This window comes from Haliotis asinina, chromosome 12 (genome assembly GCF_037392515.1).
Source record: "Haliotis asinina isolate JCU_RB_2024 chromosome 12, JCU_Hal_asi_v2, whole genome shotgun sequence".
Taxonomy (NCBI): Eukaryota; Metazoa; Mollusca; class Gastropoda; order Lepetellida; family Haliotidae; genus Haliotis; species Haliotis asinina.
In genome coordinates, this window is record NC_090291.1 from 15,901,967 (window position 1) to 15,923,936 (window position 21,970).

At 38.6% G+C, this 21,970-nt stretch overlaps 1 protein-coding gene across 4 annotated transcripts in view; it reads left to right on the forward strand.

Annotated features, from left to right (window-relative positions):
- The first annotated feature begins 735 nt into the window (after positions 1 to 735).
- LOC137257914 (Golgi apparatus protein 1-like) overlaps positions 736 to 21,970 on the forward strand; it is a 55,931-nt gene continuing 34,696 nt past the window's right edge. The window contains exons 1-10 of one of the 4 annotated variants that reach the window (XM_067795421.1): positions 736 to 1,428; positions 6,141 to 6,173; positions 8,603 to 8,689; positions 10,001 to 10,222; positions 10,978 to 11,220; positions 11,757 to 11,937; positions 12,133 to 12,353; positions 13,587 to 13,708; positions 14,832 to 14,933; positions 18,434 to 18,569. In XM_067795421.1, the coding sequence (XP_067651522.1) occupies positions 919 to 1,428; positions 6,141 to 6,173; positions 8,603 to 8,689; positions 10,001 to 10,222; positions 10,978 to 11,220; positions 11,757 to 11,937; positions 12,133 to 12,353; positions 13,587 to 13,708; positions 14,832 to 14,933; positions 18,434 to 18,569 (1,857 nt within the window). In that variant the 5' untranslated portion in view covers positions 736 to 918. The remainder of the gene's footprint in view (positions 1,429 to 6,140; positions 6,174 to 8,602; positions 8,690 to 10,000; positions 10,223 to 10,977; positions 11,221 to 11,756; positions 11,938 to 12,132; positions 12,354 to 13,586; positions 13,709 to 14,831; positions 14,934 to 18,433; positions 18,570 to 21,970) is intronic. The other 3 variants (XM_067795418.1, XM_067795420.1, XM_067795417.1) reach the window with 3 other exon arrangements.

The following is a 21,970-nucleotide window of genomic DNA, read 5'->3' on the forward strand; positions in this document are numbered from 1 at the left end:
TTTGGCCCATTCAAAGGTTCGAAGCTCGATGTGGCAGCCATATTGGATTTGACAAATCCGGATTATCTACGCCCAACACCAAACTGCCGGTGATGTTTGTCGAAAGAGACTAGTACTTATGGGTCGTCAAATTAACTTGTCGACTTGGTAAAATTGACACAGGACATCGCATCCAAATTGCGTAAATAGATGCTCTTACGTATACATGTATGTAGACAGACTGGCAGACATACGATACGGCATGCATATGATTTTCAATGGATTGTCTGGTCCAAACACCGTTATTTATTTGGACTGGAAATCGAACTCCCAACCAGCGCGCCCGGTCTGGTTTCAAAATGATGCAGTAAAGCAGTTTACACTGTATAGTCAACATTCCACACCCCTTCACAATCCAAGAACAAACACACGCTTTCAAATAAAATGGAGGTAGTTTTGACACAATAAACTATTTTGTGTTTCTCTTGAGTTAGTGCACTTTGATTGCAAAGGTTTCGATCAGTATCTCAACGTGATATCATATATGCTGAATTACGACAGTGAAGTTGGTCTCTATTATTTCTTACGCGATTCGGCAAACACTCCTACATTTATTGACAAAGTTCAACTGTCCAACGTACAAAAATGTTAGCACTAAGTACAACATTTACGGTAGTCGACTTTGACATTTTTGTTTACTTCCGGGAAGGTAAGTTGGCAAACGGACATTCTTACACCTAAAATATAGTTCAATACAATTATGCTATTTAACGGCTTGCGGCAGGCTGCATTTGTAAATGTTGCGGTATAATATTGACCAACATACTGCATGGCTGCTTTAGGAATGTGGTATCACGAAATACGTTTCCATGTTAAATTTCCTTATGGTGTGCATACATCAGTCTGCGCATTGGTTTCGTATGTAGTTATTCAACCAAGATGGCGGCGTTCGGACGACGTGTCGCAAAGTTGTGTCTTACAATTTTACTTTTAGGTGCATTTGTGTGTTCTCATGGACAAAAAATAGATGACAGTCTGAGGAACGATGGAAACATCCACCGGGAAAAAAGAGCTGCAGTTGATAATAGTTTTGGTGGCAATCGGAAACCGTTTAGCAACAGTAACTTTGACGGGAAAATAAATCCCAAATTCCCTCAAAGAAATAATGGCATTGGAAACAACCCACAAAACAACGAAGTGCCATATGTGAATAAACTACAACAAACAGGGAATCAGAAGTTCGGGGATGCCTTGCCAAGAAATTCAAACTTTCAAGTCAATCCAAAACGCATAGGGAATGTGGACCAAATGCACAAACCTCCACGTAAAGGATACCAGATCAAAATATCAGATTCAGAAGAGTGTGGAGCAGAAGTCCGAAAACACTGTCCTCAAAACTTATGGGACAAGAACTTCATGGTTCTTGATTGTTTGCAGAATGATCTTAAGGTAATGAAAAACCTGATAAGTGGCAAACACCTGGCCGTGGTGGAAGCTCTGATTCCGAATCTTGATAGTTGATAAGGGTTCGATTATGTCCGTGTTACATTTTCATACATTGAAAATCATAACAGTATACATCAGGGTATATACATGGTAAGGGCCACATGGTATGTTTCAATGGTGGTTATAAATGTTCCTTCGCAAAAACAATGTGAATAGTGTTTTCTGAATGCATCTTTTTAGCCTATAGCTTTTGTAGAACTACAGTATGTTTATATTGAAACATCCTGAGTATATGTTATGATCAGGCTGAAAAAGCATTTGTATCCCAACAGAAATTAATGCAGATTATATCTGTGTGAGTGAGTGGCGTATCCTTATTGGCTTGTCAATTTCCCTTAGAAATGCTTTCATAATGTTGGTATCCCTTTTCAAGTTCAACATCACAACAGGATATGCTTTACAAAATCATTGATAATCTTCAGACATCTAGATGACAATATTCGGTGGTTTCACATTACTTTTCACCTCACTGTGTGCATGCGCAGAGCAATTAACAATATCCACAGGCATAATTCTGGTTTGGTTGTAAGTTGACCAATAGTGGAAACACTTTATAGAAAAAGGTCTTATGAAGATTGTTTATGTATGACAACACTTCACAGCTGAGTACATACTTCTATTTGTGTATAGTTTTAAAAAATGATGTATTTTGTTTATGATTGCTTCAGAGATGCCTTTTGTAGTAGTGAGAATTATGGGATATGCAGGAAGGACCGTGGTGGTGATGAGATGTGTTAGTGCAGAGCTTGTCAACGTAAATTAAGCCCTTTATTTTACTAATCCTGGTCATAGATGAATTGAGATCATTTGCTCACTGTATTTGTTTTGATTTTTGTTTTTGTTTGTCTGTTTAGACAGTCGGTAAGCATACAACCAAAACAGAAGTCACCATGTATGGAGTGTTTGATTAATATTGACAGTTGTATTACATTGTACCTCCGTTCTACGTCACCATTTACATCTTTACAGTATGTAGAGGGTGCTAGTATCAGTCTTTTAATCTGAACAGTTATCTAACTTGAAAATGACAGCATGTCATTTTTCCAATGAGGGGATGGTGAGGCAGACAAGTGTTTATAATGTGTTTGCTTGTCACTTCGAAGACTTGGGATGGATTGTCCATGTGGGTTCAGTATATGAAGCTTGATCCTAGAAGACATGTCTAACTTCAGGAATGTTTTGATATTTTACAGATTTTACTGGTTAGTCATTTAGCAGATGAATTCCAAGAGCAGTTTTGCTTTTCTTAAGCACAAACCTGTAAATGGGATTTCATGACCCATGGACTTGATATTTGTTCATGCTAATTTGTTTTGCATTGTTAAATTCTAGAGGAGTTGCTCATGGAAGTATTTTTATTTATAGTTACTAGTACTACTGAATCTGAACATGATACGGACAAAAGTCCACATTTTGTATCTGTCCAATCCTGTGTCATAATTTTTCCAAGAATTAATCAGTATTGATTTCATAATTTAATGGTCTGCCCACTCACAAGCTGTAGCTTCGTAGATTTTGATGTGTTTTTCTGATTTGTTGGGTGTTGACTTAAGTGCAGTGAATGTGTCTGGATAGTTTGGATTTGTGATGCTTATGCTGTTGATCACTGGATTGCTGGTCCACACTCGAACACAGACCGTCACCATATAGCTGGAAATATAACAGCACGAACAACAAACAAACCAACCAGCCTTCGGATTTGTTGTTCAGAAGCTTGGAAACAACATGTTAAGTGTTCATACAAGTAAAGACTTCTGTGTTACTGTGATTAATTTTTTTAATTCAGTGATGAATAAAAGAAATGGTTTTCTTGACATGACATTTGGCTGGAAATTAGATATCATAGGAAACAAGCTTGCATTCATATGATGTTTTTGAAAAGTTTGTTAACACTTATAAGTTATATTTTTATCTAAATTGAAAGGTTATATTTTCCTACATTTTTTGAAGAGTATATGGTAGGAAGCAAGCTAGATAGACATGGCAGGAGGCAGGAGACAATACAAAAGGAATCTGCCCTGCTCAAGTAGTCAAGATGATATGTGAAAAGTTAGGCTTGATAGATGGCAGATTTTGACCAGCATCAACATTGATGTCAGGTGTAGTCAGTGTTAGATATGGCTACAACATTTTGGTTTGATTCATTGAAAATCTAATCTGACCCCTTAGTTTCAATTTTTGATGACCATTATTACTGTTCTGATTTGATATTTGAATACCTATTAAAATTATTTCCATACAGCCAAACCATAATAACCAAAACCCAGTACAGTCTCTGGCGCTCAAACATGTGCAAGAAGGCAAAACATGATTGGTCGACACAGGCTAATTATCCAACGAGAATCATTGTTAGTGGACATTGTCAAGCTTGCAATGGATTTCACGCTAACACAGCTGGCTACTGGGGTTAAAAGAAGTCTGGTGTGTATATTTGCATGAAGAATCGAATGAAGGGTCCAGTATTGAAAATCGAATTGAATCAAGATTTGGGTGAATCATTGCAGCTCTAATATTAGATCAGATAGATGAAGATTGTAGTTACTTGGGCAATTGTCAGGGCTAGGTAGATCATGGCAGGCTAGATAGATCATGGCAGGAGATAAATCAAAGCAAGGTAACCATGATAAATGTTAAGGCTGGTAGAACAATTCCCCTGAAAATTCTTTAAAGTGATTAAATGTGATGAATGTTACAATGGCCAGATGGTATATTTCAGTGTTTTATTTAAGAAAACAGACGAAAGTGATGAGGTATGTTGTGTCATGTTTTACCTATGTTTTCTACCCTGAGATTACTAGTTCCCATTCCAGCCTTGTAGACCATCATGTTTTGACACCCTACAGAACAAGGAAGGTGTCAGCTGGTTTGAAGAGGGATGATCACCATCTACGTGTTTACATGAGACAATTAAATGTTAAGATATTTCTCAGCGAAAGTTGCCTGTAAATATGTGGGACAGAATTGATCATCAGTAACCCTGCTTATCTTAAGTGGTGACTAATGGGACCAGGTGGTCAGACTCACTGACTTGGTTGACACGTCATTGTATCTGCATTGTCTTGATCACTGGATTGTCTGGCCCAGACTTGATCATTTACACTATTACAGACCTCTGCCATATAGATAGAATTTGCTGAGTGTGGCTTAAAACAATCAAATAACAAACAAAACATGGATTATTTTATGAGTATTATGAAATAGCAATGACATGTGACACAAACTTTACTCTAAGGTGCAAGTGAAAAGCCAGGTCAGCCTTCAGTAGCCATGCAACTGTTGATGGTCGGACTCTCTGACTTTGTTGACACACGTCATAGAATTCCAGCAACATAAATTGATGCTCATGCTTTTGATCACTGGTTTGTCTGGTCCAGATTTGCAGGTAGCTGGGTGTGGCATAAGACTAAATTCACTCACCTGTGCAACATTAGCTATAAACACACGCGCACAAACCGGCTGACTGCCCCAGTCAGATTCACCATGTTTTTGATTTACCGTTTATCAATGTTTGCTCCAATCTTTTTCCACTTTACTACAACTAGGTTTGGTGGTGGGTTAGCATGGGTAGGGTAGTTACACAGGCATGATCAACCCGATTGGTGGATTTTGAATAGAACCTTGCCACACCTTCATTAGTGTGACTGCACCTGATATTTATTTATTATCCTGGTGAGAAGTTACATACTTGTTATGGACTGAATGCTTTTCATGTTCAAAAAACAGAATTTTAAAATTTATGGTGAATGTAAAATTGCATATAAAACACAAGATTTTTCAAAGTATTTGCTTCTGAAGCAGTTAATATATTTGTCATTTTGAAAATGCTGACTTAGGGTTTTAATGGTTAGTTCAAATTAGGCTAAGTTAAAAAGTGAAATAATTCTTCAGCATCGGCGCATCACTTTTATTTGTGGGCGTAATGATTTTTCGATGCCAGTTAAGGTAATTTTTATTTGGCCGTGTCCTGATCACCTATTCATCGACTATAAGTATGAGTGTCGGCAAGAATGAGCGTGACTGAATCTACAACTCATCAACGTGAGCTAAACTTTCCAAGCTGTATTTCTGAGAGAGAAAAAAGTAAAAATGTGTTCATCCCTTGTCACCTTTTTTACCCCCCTTGTCACTTTTGAAAAAAAATATGCCTGAGAAATATTTTATTATGTTTATGCAGCCTTACATTCTCATTTACAGGTTTGAAGGTGACAGCATATCATTTTACTATTTACTTTTCATGAACAGCAAATGTAACTTTGACCAAAAAAATTGTCGGTTGAAGGTGACAACAATATATCTTTGGTTGTGTCACTGCGCTGCATAATTATTTTAATTTTGTTAAATATATATTACCTTCAAAAAGTTCAAGGTAAGAATGTCAGTTAATTTATGCTGTGGAGAGAAAATAGTACGCAATGTGTTTACCGTGTTGACGATGCAAGATATTGGATTTTTGAAATTATGATTTCATGCTTTCAGTGTTGACACAGGTCTGTTAACACTCTGAGACTGACCTAGGTGTGAATGTATACCTTTGTTTGTGTCAGATCTGGTAACCATGGAAACTCAAGTTACTTTGAGAGAACTGATGTTTCTATTTGCCATGTGGTGTTTGCCATATGTGCTTTGAAATACATTTGAGAAATTATTAATTTCAGATGGACACTGAACTGACCAAGCCATGCCAGCATGTAAGTACAGAGGAAGTAGTCATTTGCGAAAGACATATAGCAGCTTTTGCTTTGTATTTAATGAAAATGGTAACCATGGCAACAGATTTTAAATGTTGTTGAATCTTAAGGAGTTTTAACTGTTCATATTTTCTTTTCTTGTAACATGTTAGAGACATGTTCGATAGGTATCCACCAACCTGTGCTATTTGTGCTAAGTGGCAAAAACTGATTGGGTGGTCTGGGTCCCATTCCAAAAAGCATTTGTAGAGCTACGACATCTGTAAGCTGATTATAAACTACTGTCAGTGTCAAACAAGGATAAGTAGGAGTGGCGCAGAGAACATGTTTACAAGAAGTAGGCGGTGCACAGCAGTGAGCAAGTCAGTTTTGTGAAAGGTAGAGTAGATGTAGGCTAGTGAACTTGCAGTCCATGAGAATAAAATTGATTCAGTGCATTGTTCTTAAGGCTCACACATGGTTGTGGACAATAAGGGTCCCTTCACTCACAATAGCAGGCACCAGTGGGCACCACTCATATATGCTGATACAGGTCAATTGTCAAGTTGGTGCTCAACTTATCCTTATTTGCTAGTACATGTATATACAGTCCTCCCTTGCCATAATGAGTGTCTTGGGGTCCACATATGACCCCAACCCCGCGTTATTATACATCAGCGTTATAGTACCTATTACATAATGTGAAACAAAGGCCAAGTAAAATCGTATTTTCCAAGGACATAGCAAAGCTGCTATTTTGTGCATTGTGCCCAGTCAAAAATATATCGTGTTGTTGAAGGTAAAAATAAACCAACTTTGAAAATGAAAACATGCATTACATACTAGTCAAATAGAAATGTAAAATAATCTGTTACAATAATTGCTTTATATGTAAAATATTCTTATCATGAAATAGAAGTTCTTTGATGTGATATTATCGGATCATTTTTACCTGAATCACCGGTGCATTGGACCAAATTATCTGTGTACAGCTGATTGCTATTTCGGGCTTAGTTGAACTTGAATAACAGCACATGAATTCACGTGAATATACGTCTTTGATAACAGGAACAACAATTAAGTTATCATGTCTTGTGATTTTTGATTGCAAGTTTTCCGTACATACATATGTTTTCTACAATCATATTTAAAGATAACAATGAACCCAGGCCGTTACCAGTCCGGATATATTTTACGTAGGAGACAGTTTGACAAGTCACCGCTGACTTCCCGTGGTACTTGCAACTTTAATTGTAAAAATAACAAAATGTTGGCCATTTAATTGCTGAAAATGACTTCAATGAGTCAATAATGGGTCTCATAGTCCATGTATTACAACACTGTAATCTGTTCGTGATTGCTAAGAATAATGTGAAACTGGTGCTATCGTCGTAGATGCGAAAAACGGACCCTCACGAATGTGGTAAGCGGAAGTTGTGCGCGTATGGTATGAGGTAATGCCATTCTCTCACAGGGTTTCCGGTGGTTCTGTCAACAGTTTTAATAAATAAAATTGTGATTGAATTTAATCAAATAAAATGTGGTTTCTGACACCATACGTTCTGGGATGACTGTGTTTTATCACAGTTGCATCACAGCAAACTTTGTAACTACTCTTCGTAACTCGACTGATGGCATGTCTTGTCTTTCATAAGTTACTACTATGATGTTGGTATGATTATTATTGAGAAAACCCTGCATGTTTTAAGCATCTGAAACAATGGATATGTACAATAAACACTGTCAGTTGCCATCCACACTGAATGTCACTAGTTTATATAATTAATAGGAGCGCAACAGTGGATTTGTTGCTGAGCTATTTTCGATTTCATGAAGGAGTGTGATCCCAGTTCAACTTTTTAACCGAATCAGCGGTATCGCGCAGCGCATTATTGCAAGGGCTGACTGTAGTTGCAACTGGTCGTAACAATAACATTTGGAACACTATGGATCCGGGAACTAGGTCAGGTGCAGTTACTTGCCCAGGTAGTGTGATGTTTTGTACACAGACTACACAGAACAGTGCTCACAAGATCAGTCACTTGTCAGGTCAAATTTGTTTGTTGAAGTAATATTGCTGGTAGTAATTTTTATAATTGAATCACATATGATGTATGAAAAGTTTTGATGTTTTGCGATTGCAAAAAGATGGAAGTGAGATAACTCTAAATCTGCATTTCTTGTAGTCTGCAAATCTAGCGATGGCTGCGATCCAATACCCATGCTTCAGTTCAAACAGTTCAAAATTAACATTGAGGTATTCGGTTAGACGATAAGATGATGTGTTGTTCGTTGGGTGCTTGGGGCCGATGTATCTTCGATGTTTGTTTATGTTCCTGAACAAACATTGAGAGTACAACAACCAATGTTTCCCGAGTGACCAGTGAACAAGTAATATTGGTTATGCATTGTCAGCATTTTTCATGTGTGTTTTGCTTGATTTTTGACAGTTTCTGTGGATGTACAAGCGGAACTTGACAAAGGATGAACGGTTTGAACATGCCTCACAAGATGTTTGCAAGTCTGAACTACAGACGGTAAGTCATTTCATCATTTATGTCATATGATGCCCATCAGTCACTATATATGTGGCCTGTGAAGGTCCCGGGGTAGAATAGGCCCTCAGCAACCCATGCTTGCCATAAAAGGTGACTATGCTTGTCGTAAGAGGCGACTGACGGAATCGGGTGGTCAGATTCGATGACTTGGTTGACACATGTCATCGGTTCCCAACTGCGCAGATCGATGCTCAAGTTGTTGATCACTGGATTGTCTGGTCCAGACTCGATTATTTACAGACCGCCGCCATATAGCTGGAATATTGCTGAGTGCGGCGTAAAACTAAACTCCCTCACTCACTATATATGTATATGGTTACATTGAAGATGGATTTCCCCACTAACTCAAGGGAACCAACCTTATGCTGATGAACTGCACGAGATTTGTGGATCAGATTGCTGAAAAGCATATGCAAATATTGTGCATGTGAACAGATGCATTTGGGGGTAAATATTGTTAAGAATCAGCCAATTTTCACTGAGTTTTATCATATCTTGAACTCAGGACAACAACCCTGTCAATATTACGAATATGTTATACAATACATCAGTTCGTGTGTAAACAGTACCTTTCAACAGAATGGTGTGTTTTGCAAAATTTGTTTGGAACATCTGACTTAAGTAAGTGGCTACATTTTCACTAGTGAGTCTAAGTTTTGATGGGTAGTATATTTTCCTGCTAAATTTGTTTATGTGAGTTACGTAACATTCTGTTGGGACTTTGTGATTAGATATGGGGTCTAGTGGTGATGTCAGTTAACAAGAGAAATATCTGAACAGTCTTGGTCTTCTTAACATTTTGAAAGGTAACTTAAATTTCATCCAGATTTTTTTAACAATTTCATATAATGAATTTCTTTTTTGTTCCTTTGTTTTAAGTGTTAAAATGCATTCAACAAGCTTCTGAAAGTGTTATTATTAAGGATAGTGTTAAACATTTTGGGGTTATTTTATTTTTAAAAAAGTTGTGCTGTGACAGAATGATGAAACATCCCTTAACTGGTTATATTTTGAGTTGAAGAAACAATTACTATGGATGAGCAACTTTTGTTTTTTTGCAATATATGCTAGTACTGTTATCAAGCAAGGGGTGATCGAAGTGTAACATCTATTGCAATAACTAAGTTGTCGGTCCAAAAATGATTGTTTGTCTAGGTCATACCAAACTTCTAAACGACACTTTTAGGTGAATGATCTTTGAAAGACCTTGAAATGGCAATTAGTCATTAGAAATATTTGCTTAAATATCTTACCATGTTTATTATCATGCTGAATTGTGTTGTGTTTCAGATCAAGGAGTGCAGCAGCTTACAGAGAGGTCAGGGTACAATTATTTCCTGTCTGATTGAAAACTTTGATAACGTAACTTCTTCATCTTGCCGCCAATTTCTGAACAAAATGGCTACCATTGTGTTCAGCGACTATAGGCTGATATACAACTTTGCTGAGGCTTGTTTTGATGATATCAGCAAGCATCGATGTGGCCGAAGTGAAGGTGATGAAGATGAAGCTGTGAGTCTGATCCTTTCACTGTGTTTGTTTTATCTTTTTTCTTAAATGTTGACATTGAAAATAAATTCAAATTAACCCTATTCTAATTTCTAACATTCAGAGATCTAATTGACAGCACACATGGTCAGACAGCTGACCCATTCATCCCAGCTAAAGTACAATAATGTCTACTTTACTGATAAATGTGTTACATTGGAGAGAGAGATATGACAAGAGTTGTACTTCCTGTCATTCAAAATATGTTGTATTAACATTTTGTAGGGTGCATTCACGTTTCCACTTTTGTGATGTCATAAGTGACACAGATTTCCACAGCATGCTCACAGTCATTTCATAAAAGCAAACACTATTGATGCTGAATCCTCACTAAACAAACATAAGATCCCTATATCAGTAGACTTTATATAGAAGCTATCAACCTGTGAAGATCCGGGGTAGAATTGGCCTTTAGCAATCAATGCTTGCCACAAAAGGTGACTGTGCTTATTTAGAGATGACTAATGGTATTGAGTGGTTAGGTTCATTGACTTGGTTGACACATGTCATCGTTTCCCTGTTGCAGAGATCAGTGTTCATGTTGTTGTTCACTTGATTGTCTGGTCCAGACTTGATTATTTACAGATCTCCACCACATGGCTGGAATTTTGCTGAAAACGGCATAAAACTAAACTCTTTTCACTCACCTTCGATCAGTAACAGGCCTTCTGCGGTGCCATTGTCATGTCATTGATGTTTGTGTTATTTTTTCCTATCAGCTTCACACTCAGGGTCGTACTTTGTCATGCCTGGCTGAAAAGATGACCAACCTATCTGGCAAGTGTAAAGTCCAGGTTTTGAGAACATACGAACTTCAGTCAGACGACTACCACCTCGACCGACCTCTTTACTATGCATGTAGAGAAGACAGAGAGCATCTGTGTTCTACTGTGACAGCCGGAGGGGGCAAAGTGTTCAACTGCCTGTACAAACATGTTGCCGATAAAGCCATGAGCCATGAGGTAGGTTTTTACATATTCAGACCTTGAATTTTCTTAGGACAGATCTGTACTATTATGATATTTTGACCGATTCCCAACACTAGTGTGTGCCCTTAGTCTACAATACTAAAAAAGATGCATATTCCCAAGCTGGAATGTAATTTCCAATGTTGGCATTCCATCTATTTGCAGCCCATTAACTGCCCTTAGCTGTCACTGTAAGTGATCATGTTATTATATTACAGGGTATTCGTATCTCTTCTAAGTCCCCATTTTCTGGTGTCCCCTGCAGTGATATTGCTTTAATATTGCTAAAAGCGGCGTAAAACTAAACTCACTCACTCACTCTTCTAAGTCGCCTTGGCAGATTCCTTTCACATATATAAAAAATATGTTCAGATGTTAAGGTCTTGAGAATGCTTTGGAATGTTTGTGGTGGCACAAATTGGATATTGTTTGGATATTGCATGTTTTTTGTTTTTTATTTTGATCCTCTTTGAGGGAGAAAAACGCTCTAGATGACATGGACCAGGAACTAACAAGCAGATTTGTTTCAGTGTCGTGAGAAGATCGAGCTTAGGCAGAAACTGATTTCCGAGGATGTGAAAATGGACAAGAGCTTTTACAAGGCATGCAAGAATGACATTGAAAAGAATGACTGCTTCTCTGGATCAAGTACAAATAGGGACACCAAACGTGCTTCGGTGCTTCTTTGTCTAGAAAATGCAGCCAAAACAGGTATGTAACTTTTCTTTCTCCATATTCAGTACTGCTAGAATAGTCCAGGTACTGTGGTATTGTGTTGGTTTTCTGACTAATGATGAGACCAGTGAAAATCCGGATTCATCTTCAGTAAACCCTGCTTGTTGTATGAGGTGACAAACACACAAAAGCAGTGAACCTCTAACCATACTGCCCATGGCCCTGTTCCAGGTAAGAAGCTGAAGGGCAAGTGTGTGGCCCAGATGGAGGATGTGAGGAAGATGCTGATGGAGGACTACAGGCTGTCCCCTGTCCTTGTGGCCAGATGTGGTGATGAGATCAAGGCCTACTGCAATGACAAGGACATTGGAGGGGAAACTCTCCACTGTCTCATGGGTTTGGCTAAAGAAGTCACAGATAAGCCCAAGATCACAGCAGCTTGCACAAGAGAGGTATTGTTCATTACTGTTGGTATTTTCTTGTGTAAATTGTATGAGGGAGGTTTTTTACAATGCATAATATCCTCCAAGTTGAATGAGTATGGTTTAACACGGTTTTAGCAATATTCCAGCAATATCCAGTAATGAATCTTCAACATTGTTCAACATGTTTGGTATCAAAACTGGGTCTTCAGCCTGACAAGCAGATGTTTTAACCACTAGGCTACCCATCCTTAAATCAATGTAATGATAGGGCAGTGGGGTAGCCCAGTGGGTAAACTGTTCGCTTGTCATGCCAAAGGACCAGTTTCAATTGTCCACTTGAGTACAATGTGTGAAGCCCATTTCTGGTGTCCCCTACCAAGATATTGCTGGAACATCTCTGAAAGTAATGTAAAAGTAATCTCATTCACACCAGTGCAGTGAGATTGTTGTAGATTTGGATATTATTTAGCTTATTCTTTACTTTATCCCAAGACTCAGTTTACTGGTCATAATTTTGTTTATATGATTGCACTGAATTTTTGTGTTGATATTATCTCTCTACAGTCGTATTAAAAAGTGGAGGGGGATTGTTAGTGTCAGCTTTTGTCGTGAGGAACATGATGTTTTAGAGTATGTCCTTTCTCCTTCATGCAAGCTAGGAAACAGATAGCTATATATGTTAAAACAATGCAGGGATATCCTTCTATATCCCTATTATTATTGCTCAACAAATTGGTTCTATTTAAATACGTTTAATGTGTTATGTTTTAATCACTTGGAATTTTTATTGGAATCTAACTGCTTCGAATCCAGTATTGATTTCATCATATTCGAATATTTGTATTAATTATCAGCATGCATAAGTGAAGCACTTTTTATTTAAGTAACAGTGTTGATTAAATTTACTAAATTAACCAGGACTCCAGACTTCCTTTCAGTCAGCAGTTTGTGTCTAATTTGACCTCTGAAGATCGGTTTTAGATTTGATCTTCAGTAGCTGTAGCTTGTCATAGGAGATGACTAACGAGATCAAATGGTCAGGCTCACTGTCACGACACATGTCATAGTATCCCAACTGCTTCTCATCACTGGATTGCCTGGTCCGGTCTCAATTATTTACTGACTACCGCCAAATCTGGAATACTATGGGGTCCGGCATAGATATAAACTCACTCACTCAATTATTGTGTATATTTTCCTCAGCTTGTTGCCTATCCCTTTGTTAGCATGTAAACATCTGTTGTGATGTATGTTTTTCAGCTTGAAAACCTGATGCGAGAGGCAGATGTGGGTTCTGACATCAGGGTAGATAGTGCTTTACAGCGAGCATGTCAGTCAGTGATTGACAAACTCTGTGACGATGTCCAACCAGGAGATGGAGGGTAAGAAAATTTCTAGCTGTTAGGGGTTCTTTGCAATGAAACTTGAGACTGACCTGTGATGATCGAATTGGTATTGTCATAAGACGCAACTGACAACTAATGGGATTGGGTGGTCAGGCTTGCTGATTTGATAGGCATATGTCATTGTAAGCTGGTTGCATAGATCAATGCTGATGCTTTTGATCACTAGATTGTCTGGTCCAGACTTGGTTATTTACAGACCACCACCGTATGGCTGGTATATTTGGAGGGAGCAGACACCATTTTCCTAATCATTTCTGATTCGTTTGCAGTGTTATAGATTGGTGATTGGGAGCCACTATGGGAATATGCCAACTAGTCCATCTCGATTGTTATTTGTCTTAGACTAACAGACCTGTAGCAGTCTGTGACAGTATGGACTATTTGTCTGTTTATTATTTAGTGTTGGATGAATTGTTACTGCCTCATCGTCGGTCAGCATTATTCATTTGATATAACTTTAGGGGCAGAGGTTTTGGATGGGTGACCATATTTCTATTTGGCAGCTTGACTTTTGAGAGTGTCTAAGTCTTCTGTCTTCCCCACACTTAAGCACATGTGATAAATGTGGGGCCACCTTTGGCAAGTGAGTGTGTTAAAAATTGTCTCGTCACCTAGCAGAAAATGGGTACCCTGTGGGATAAGTCATGACTAGTGTTGTTATTATAGGATATTTATATAGCATGCATATCCTAGTGCTTGCTCAAGGTGCCGGTAGTACCCTTCTGGCACCTCACAGCAGCTTGGGAGTTTGGGTTAATTTGATTGTTTTTCTGCCCTTTGAGGAACCTCAACGGAAGGAGTATAGTGCATGACAAATACTAATTATCCCCTGCCACGCGTCCATCTGTGCACATTTATCTTTTCCGGATCAGAACTTTAAAACCATTCCATATTCCTTCACCAAGCTTCTTGTTCTGGTTGTGTATTAGTGCCTTTTGGTAGTTTGGGTGTTCTTAATAAAATATTTTTTGCGTTTCCCTGACAACGAGTGTGACTAGAATGAGATTGGAGGTAATGTGGGGGATATTGATGACTGTGTCTTCTTGTTACTATTTTTACTTGTATTTGTTTATAATGATTCCTTGTTTATGTTTGCCAGTGTCATCAACTGTTTGATGGAGAATGTTGATAGCGATGATATGACTGATATGTGTGAAGAAAGGCTGCTGGAGATTCAGTTCTTTATTGTGAGAGACTTCAGGTATGTACTAGCTCCTGTTCTTCATCTTCTACCTCTGAGAGTCCATTTTCATCCAGAACCCTATGATCTGGAAATAGGTAGGGACAGAGTTGTTTCCCTTTAGTGTTGCAGAATCCTCTGATTGTGGGTTTAAATCTCAGGTTCCCCTGATTATTGAAGTGGATTAGATCTGCATCACTTCTGCTTTCCTCCCACGTGTCGGGGATGGTGGGGTACCCCAATGGTTAAAGCATTCATTTCGTCATGCCAAAGACCAGAGTTTGCTTCCCACATTGGCACAGTATGTGAAGCCTATTTCTGGTGTCCGCCACCGCAATATTGCTGAAATACTGCTAAAAGCAGCATCAACCTTTACTCACTCACTCTTTCACTCACTCACACATCAATGATGGAACTGAAAAATGGTTCATAGAGGGTACATGGCCACAGTTTCTGTCTAAGACATGTAAAGAAACACAAACGGTACCTATAACTTGGCCTAATAAGAGTCATCCTACTGTCATCGAGGCAGCATATTTGTTGCCATTACATAGCTGATATGTTGCTGAAATATTCTATTGCCTTAATAACCATCAACATTCTTCCTTCTCTTTAACTTTAAGGAACCCATTCCCAATGAACAGATTACATAGTCTCTGTATGAACAAATGGGTGAATAATGTTTCTTTTTAATGCGAATGAAGTGGTTTGGCCTTTACAAAACCTTAAAAATTAACTCGGCGCTTGTTCCAAAAAGCAATTATATCTCTGTGACTGTCCTAAGTCAGTTCTGGGTCCAGATTTTCGAAGCTCTCTCAGTGCTAAGATATTCATAACTTAATGTATGGCCCTTTCAAGTATGTTAGTGTTGAGAAAGCTTAGAAAATCTAGGCCCAAGATTTAGGATCATCTCAGTGCCATGATTCCTGTCTGAAACTAGTTCCTGAAATGTGTTCATGATCTGATCTGTCAATTACCTCTGTTGCCATGTCACAGATACGTAAAAGATGCCTTATCTTATTGTTCCTATTGCATCGGTGATATTTCAGTCATTTGACAAGGGTCACTGTGATGTAGATAAAGCTTAGTAGATAAAGCATTTGCACATCATGCTGAAGACCTGGGTTCAAGTCCCTTTATGGGTACAAAGTGTGAAGCCCATTTCTGGTGTCATCCGCCATGACATTGCTGGAACATTGCTAAAAGCGGCGTGAAACTCAACTCACTCACTTTAACTGTACTATTTTTATGATATGCATAAATGTTCTTGTGACTCAAATTTTATATGCACATGAACTTATCACATGGACCGAAGACCCATGTGATCATTTGCTGTGGCTTGTTTGTCTTTTTGGAGGAAACTTTTCAAACTTGCTGACCTGGTAGACACGTCATCTGTTCCCCATTTCTCAGATCGATGCTCATGCTGTTGATCACTGGATTGTCTGCTCCAGACTCGATTATTTACTGGCTGCTGCCATGTATAATGCTGCGGCATAAAACTAGACTCACTCACTTACTCTTTTCACAAGAGGGAGGCAGTTGGTTAGCCTATTGGTTAAAGCATTTGCCCATCACTCTGACGACCCAGGTTTGATTCCCCACATGAGAACAATAGGTGAAGCACATTTCTGGCATCTCCACTTTAATGTTACTGGAATATTGCTAAAGCAACATAAAACCATCTCATTCACTTCAAATGTTTCCCCATCAAGAAAGGTGAGCAAAAGAACCTTTGAGCTACAATCATTTGCAAGTCGGAGGGAAATAATTCCAGTCGGAAGTACATGAAGAATATCAGGCCCCTCTGTTCAAGGCACAAATTGCTTCTATTTTTTCTGGCACTGACAGCCTAAGCATGGACTCCTAGATCTACAGAGAGCTTCTTTCATAGACACATGGTAGAATGGTATCATTTTCAGATTGTATGTCGTTTTTATTTTATCTACTGTCATTTTTCTTTTGTGATGGAACAGTGACTCATGAAAGTGAAAATAACATGAAACTGAAATTAATATGAATCTAAACTGACATCCTCCCGCTTTAACAAACTTTTCAACATATTATTTTTGTTATCATACACCCTGTAATATAACGATGTGAGCTTTTTAGATTGGAATGGCGCTGACCTAACCACTGGTCTTTCACTCACTGGTGTCTGGTAAATGTTTATCTTCACTGGTCTTGGAATTTGGCAACACAGGTCTAACAGTTTTTTGGGTAAATGAATCTAAATACTGTAATCCTTGCACTTAAATTGGCACCAATATGGTTTTTGTCTAAGACACCACTTAATTGTTAGCTAGTTCCTTTCCTGGGTGTCTCTACATGCTCCAAAGAATGCTGTTTGACATTGCTTCTGTAGGCTGCATTGCTTTGCTGATTTTATCTTTGATGTCAGACGGGAGATCTGAACCTCCCAGCTGAGCCCAACTTTGTATTTAGCTGGGGAATCTATTCACATGTGCTGGGTCTCTGCCGCTCAGCTGTCCTTACCAAACTCCTTAAAATCAGATCTTGCCCACCAATGGGTCCGACAATGGAGTGCGACAATCTGAGATCACCTTCATTGAAAATTGCGTCTGAAATCTAGAGAACTATGATCGTATAACGAATGTGAAGGATGCTTAAATAATCACCTGAAGAAATTGTTTTGCCTATATTTCTTCACTGCATATTTTGATTTTAGTGAAAGAAAATTCAAAGAAAACGTTTGTTCCTTCAGTGGTTCTACCTTGTTCTAAACCACATGTCATTCTGAAATGAAAGGGTGTATGTAATGACCTCAAAACCATGATTGTGCTGTCACCTTTATTCCGTGAAGATCTGGTTTAGACTTGATCTTCAGTAACCTGTGCTTATCATGAGAGGAGACTAATGAGATCGGATGGTCAGTCTGGTTGACACATGTCATCATATCCCAGTTGTGTAGATCGATGCTTGTGCTGTTGATCACTGGATTGTCTGATCCAGACTATTATTTATAGACCACTGCCATATAGTTGAAATATTACTGAGTGCAGCGTTAAGTAATAATCCAGCCAACCCCAAAATTCATTCTCTTTTGAGAACCAGAACTCAGATGCACTCTTCTGAATGTCTTGCTGGTTCATACGAGAATTTAGAAACTGATGATCGACTGAGTTGGCAGCCATTTGACGCAGTCTTCTTTTGAAGTGTGTTCTCAGATATATCATGCTGGGGGAATGATAAGATTTTAATGAGATTGATGTTCCTACTAACACCACATTTTGCAGACCCTCTCTTTTTGCTAAACGCTCTTCAAACTTATCCCAACTAGCATTTAGCGTAATTTTCAGTGGAATTTTTGCTGAAGCTTTTATCAACAAAGTTAACATGCCTTAACAATTTTGGGGTCTCTCTAACCTGTGACTGAGGATAAAGAGTCATTCTAAAACTTAATTTCAATGTAAGTTTGCATCTAAAGGGCATAAACAGAGATACTGAAAATGAGTTTGTGTGATGGGTGTTTAACAATGGTATATTCTGTTGACTTGCAGACTAGATACCCATTTGTACAAATCGTGTAGGACAGATGCAAAGACATTTTGTAAAGCTCGGGATGACTGGTTCGACCCTCATTCCATGCAACCAGATAGAGACCCTTTTATTCTGCCATGCCTCCATCGATCGCAGGTGAGGCCCTTGCTCAGATCTCCGTCAAGACAGAGAGGGGACGAGGGGCTCGCACATCTGTCACTAGATGCAAACTGCTCTTTAACCAAGTTACATACGTTAAATAGCGTTTTCCAAGCCATGTAATGTGATCATCTGTCATGACTGAAACTTTTTTTACGCTTCAGCAGTGTTTGAAACTAAATGGAGTTCAGGGGTCCTGGTATTTGAAAACAGGGAATTCATTTTGAACAGTATATGCAGGGACCCTTTAACTTTCAGGCGTAGTTTCAAACACTGTTTTGTAGTATAGATAACCGTGGACTAAAATGGGAAGCAGTTTTTGTCTAGTTTCAAACGTGTTGCTCACTGTTTCTTTAGAACACTCTACCTTTCCTATTCCTGTCAGGGTAAATATGCCCAATACTTGTTCATCTGTTGCATCCATCAGAACCAAATTCAATTCCAGTCTTTAGTTGATGTCAAGGCTGAGTGTTCTCTAGAAACCCCTTCTCCTGTTTTGGCAACTAGCATGGTTATTCTTGTCCTCATGATACTTTGGTTTCGTCGAATGTGCAGTTTGAAATATTTATTTATGTGCACAGTCTTCTGTAGATGTTCCTCTTCAGGGACTCCTGTTCGTAGTGCATTACCAGACTTGTAGCATGCAACATGACTGTCTTGCCAACCTCATTTTGGATAGTATTGCATGGCATGTGGCTGTCTAACCATCTAACACGGTCCATGCATGGACTTGAAACACTTACTGCTGACTGTCACTAATTAATATAAGCATCATATGTATGCCTTGAGTATTCAGTGAGGTATACATGTTCAAACTGTTCGTATTGATAGGAAAATTGTCATCATTAGATTTTAATATGAAATCTTGTAACATCATGGAGTTGAACAATGAACATAGGTCATAGTGTTATGATGAAGGTATAGTGTTATGGTGAAGACATGGTGTTATAATGAAGTCATTCTGTATAATGAAGTCATGGTGTTATGATCATACGAGATCTGTCTGTTATGTAGTTATGAGACTATAGTGTTATAATGAGGTTCTGTTGTTATTCAAAGACAATGGTATTATTTAATCAAGATAAGGTCAAAGTGTTGTAGAAGGATGTGTGTGTCATGAGGTCATTGTTTTGCAAGTACAATGTGTGAAGCAACTTTCTTGTGGCATCCATCATTATTTTCCTGATTTGTCCTCAAAAGCAGGGCAATACCATCTTTACAATGGGAGCATTGTTAGTATTGTAATACATCATGTTATTTATAGGCTGTAGTCTTGTGAGGTTTGGTGATGTAGTATTGTGTCATGAGATTATAGTGTTATCAAGAGGTTGTGGTGTTATCATAAACCGAACAAAATGTTATCACAGTCTGTCATCAGGGTCGTCTGATATTGTCTGCAATAAAGTAACTGCCAGACTTTTCAAACTGAAACCAGTTCAGTACTTCAGTAATGTACTGTATATGTCATCAGAGATTTGGTCAACTTATTGCATTTTAGCATGGCTGTAAGCATCAGTACTCTGAAAGCCTTGTCGTTTGTTCATTGGTGAACATGCATCAGACAATAATCCAATGTACCTGCCTGGTAGTGTTTGTTAAGATTGACTAATGCATCGTTCATACAGTTTTTGTCTCAGTACCAAGGATTCAGGGATTGCAGTTGGTTCTCATGAACCTTTTCTGTTGTATGTTGTGTAGGATCACAGTGAAAATAATCCAGCTGTATGACAGCAGGCTGTCATAATCAGTAATCAGTTATCAAGCTCCAGATGTTATTGATCTGTCGAATAGGGATGCATCAATCCATGAAGACAGTAAGTCCAGCCACCTGGTATTGTCAGTCATATGCTCTGACAGGCCTGGGCTGCTGAGCAGCCATGTAATCATGTGATCCACATCTGTGACGTGCTTATATTCCAACCCGATGTCATCACTCTTAATGTCGCTCAGTTGGAAGGCATTGCGGTTAAAACATTCCCTTTTTAGGCCAAAGGGCTGGTCTAGAGGGTGGTAGACGAATGGTTAAAGGGTCCGCTCATCTCAGTGAAGATCCGCTTTTGTGTCCCTTTATGGGCACAATTTCTGAAACCAGACCCAGTGTCGATTTCCCATATTCTAATGTCCCCTGTTTTGATATTGCTGGATTATTACTGAAAGCTGCATAAAATCATGCTGACTGAAAGTCTAAATTCCATTTCTCATATTATTGCTGAAAAATTGCTTGGACTGGCAACCATATTAGCTTTATCTGAGTCCCGTGTGTCTGTCCAAAGTTGGATTTTTTACATACTGACATCATATAGCTGGATTATCACTGACAGTGTTAAACAACAAACACATAACAATAATAAACCTCCCCTTTAGAGTAGAGGGCATGGATGTGAGACACTAAACAGATGTTTTTCTAATATGCTGTGTCAGCAGTATTTGTTCTGAGGCATGTTCTACCAAGCAAGACAGTCTGAGCATGAAGGACAATGCACGAGTAGGAACCAAAGTGTGATGATGGAGAAGTTATTTCATTATTTGTAACTTCTGTTCTTGACACCCTTTTAAGCACAGCACACTTCCGGAGGGAGCGACCAGCAGCAGGCTTGGTGACATTCTTGTTAGCATCACTGCTCTAATTTACAATCACTGTGGACCGCGTCATTGATAGTGAACTCCGAAACAGTATAGCCCCGAGGCAGTATAGAAGCAAGACGCTTATCTTTGTCTTTCTGACAGCAGGGCAGGATGTGGTATCTAATTGATAATATCAGTATGAACATAGGATTAGTAAACAGAAGTTGATAAGACAATATTATCATTACATTTTCCTCAAAATGCTCAAGAACTACGACCTGTGTTTACTCTGCAGTTTTAATTCCGATGTACAAAAGATGTGTTATAGTCAAGAATTTGTTTCATTTCGGAAAATTTCACAGAAATCTTTGGGAGTTCCAAATGTAGTAGGGAAAATTTTGGTTGTGAAACTGGCCACTCAAGGTTATCATTTGCTTGGATAAAGATGATGATGATGATGATGATGATGATGATAATGGTGATGATAATGAGGAGGAGGATAAAGTGTTTTTTAGACAAGATTTCATGCATAAGTATTAGAAATATCATTGCTCTGCTGTCAGTTTGGGCAACCGCTGATGCGACTTGGCGAAGCAGCTTGCAGCGTTGTGATAATATATAACCAGCTATACTTAGCCAGTTAACCTAATCCCCAAAAGTCCCATCCATTCTGATGCCAGACGTAACCCAAACCAGGGGCTAAGTTCCCAGTAGATGCAGTGTAACCAGCTTGTTTGTCATCAAGTGCAAGGATGCCAAGTTGTCAGGGGATAAACTAGCAATTACTAGAACTCGATATCACTTGAGCATGATATCACTAAAACATGATATCA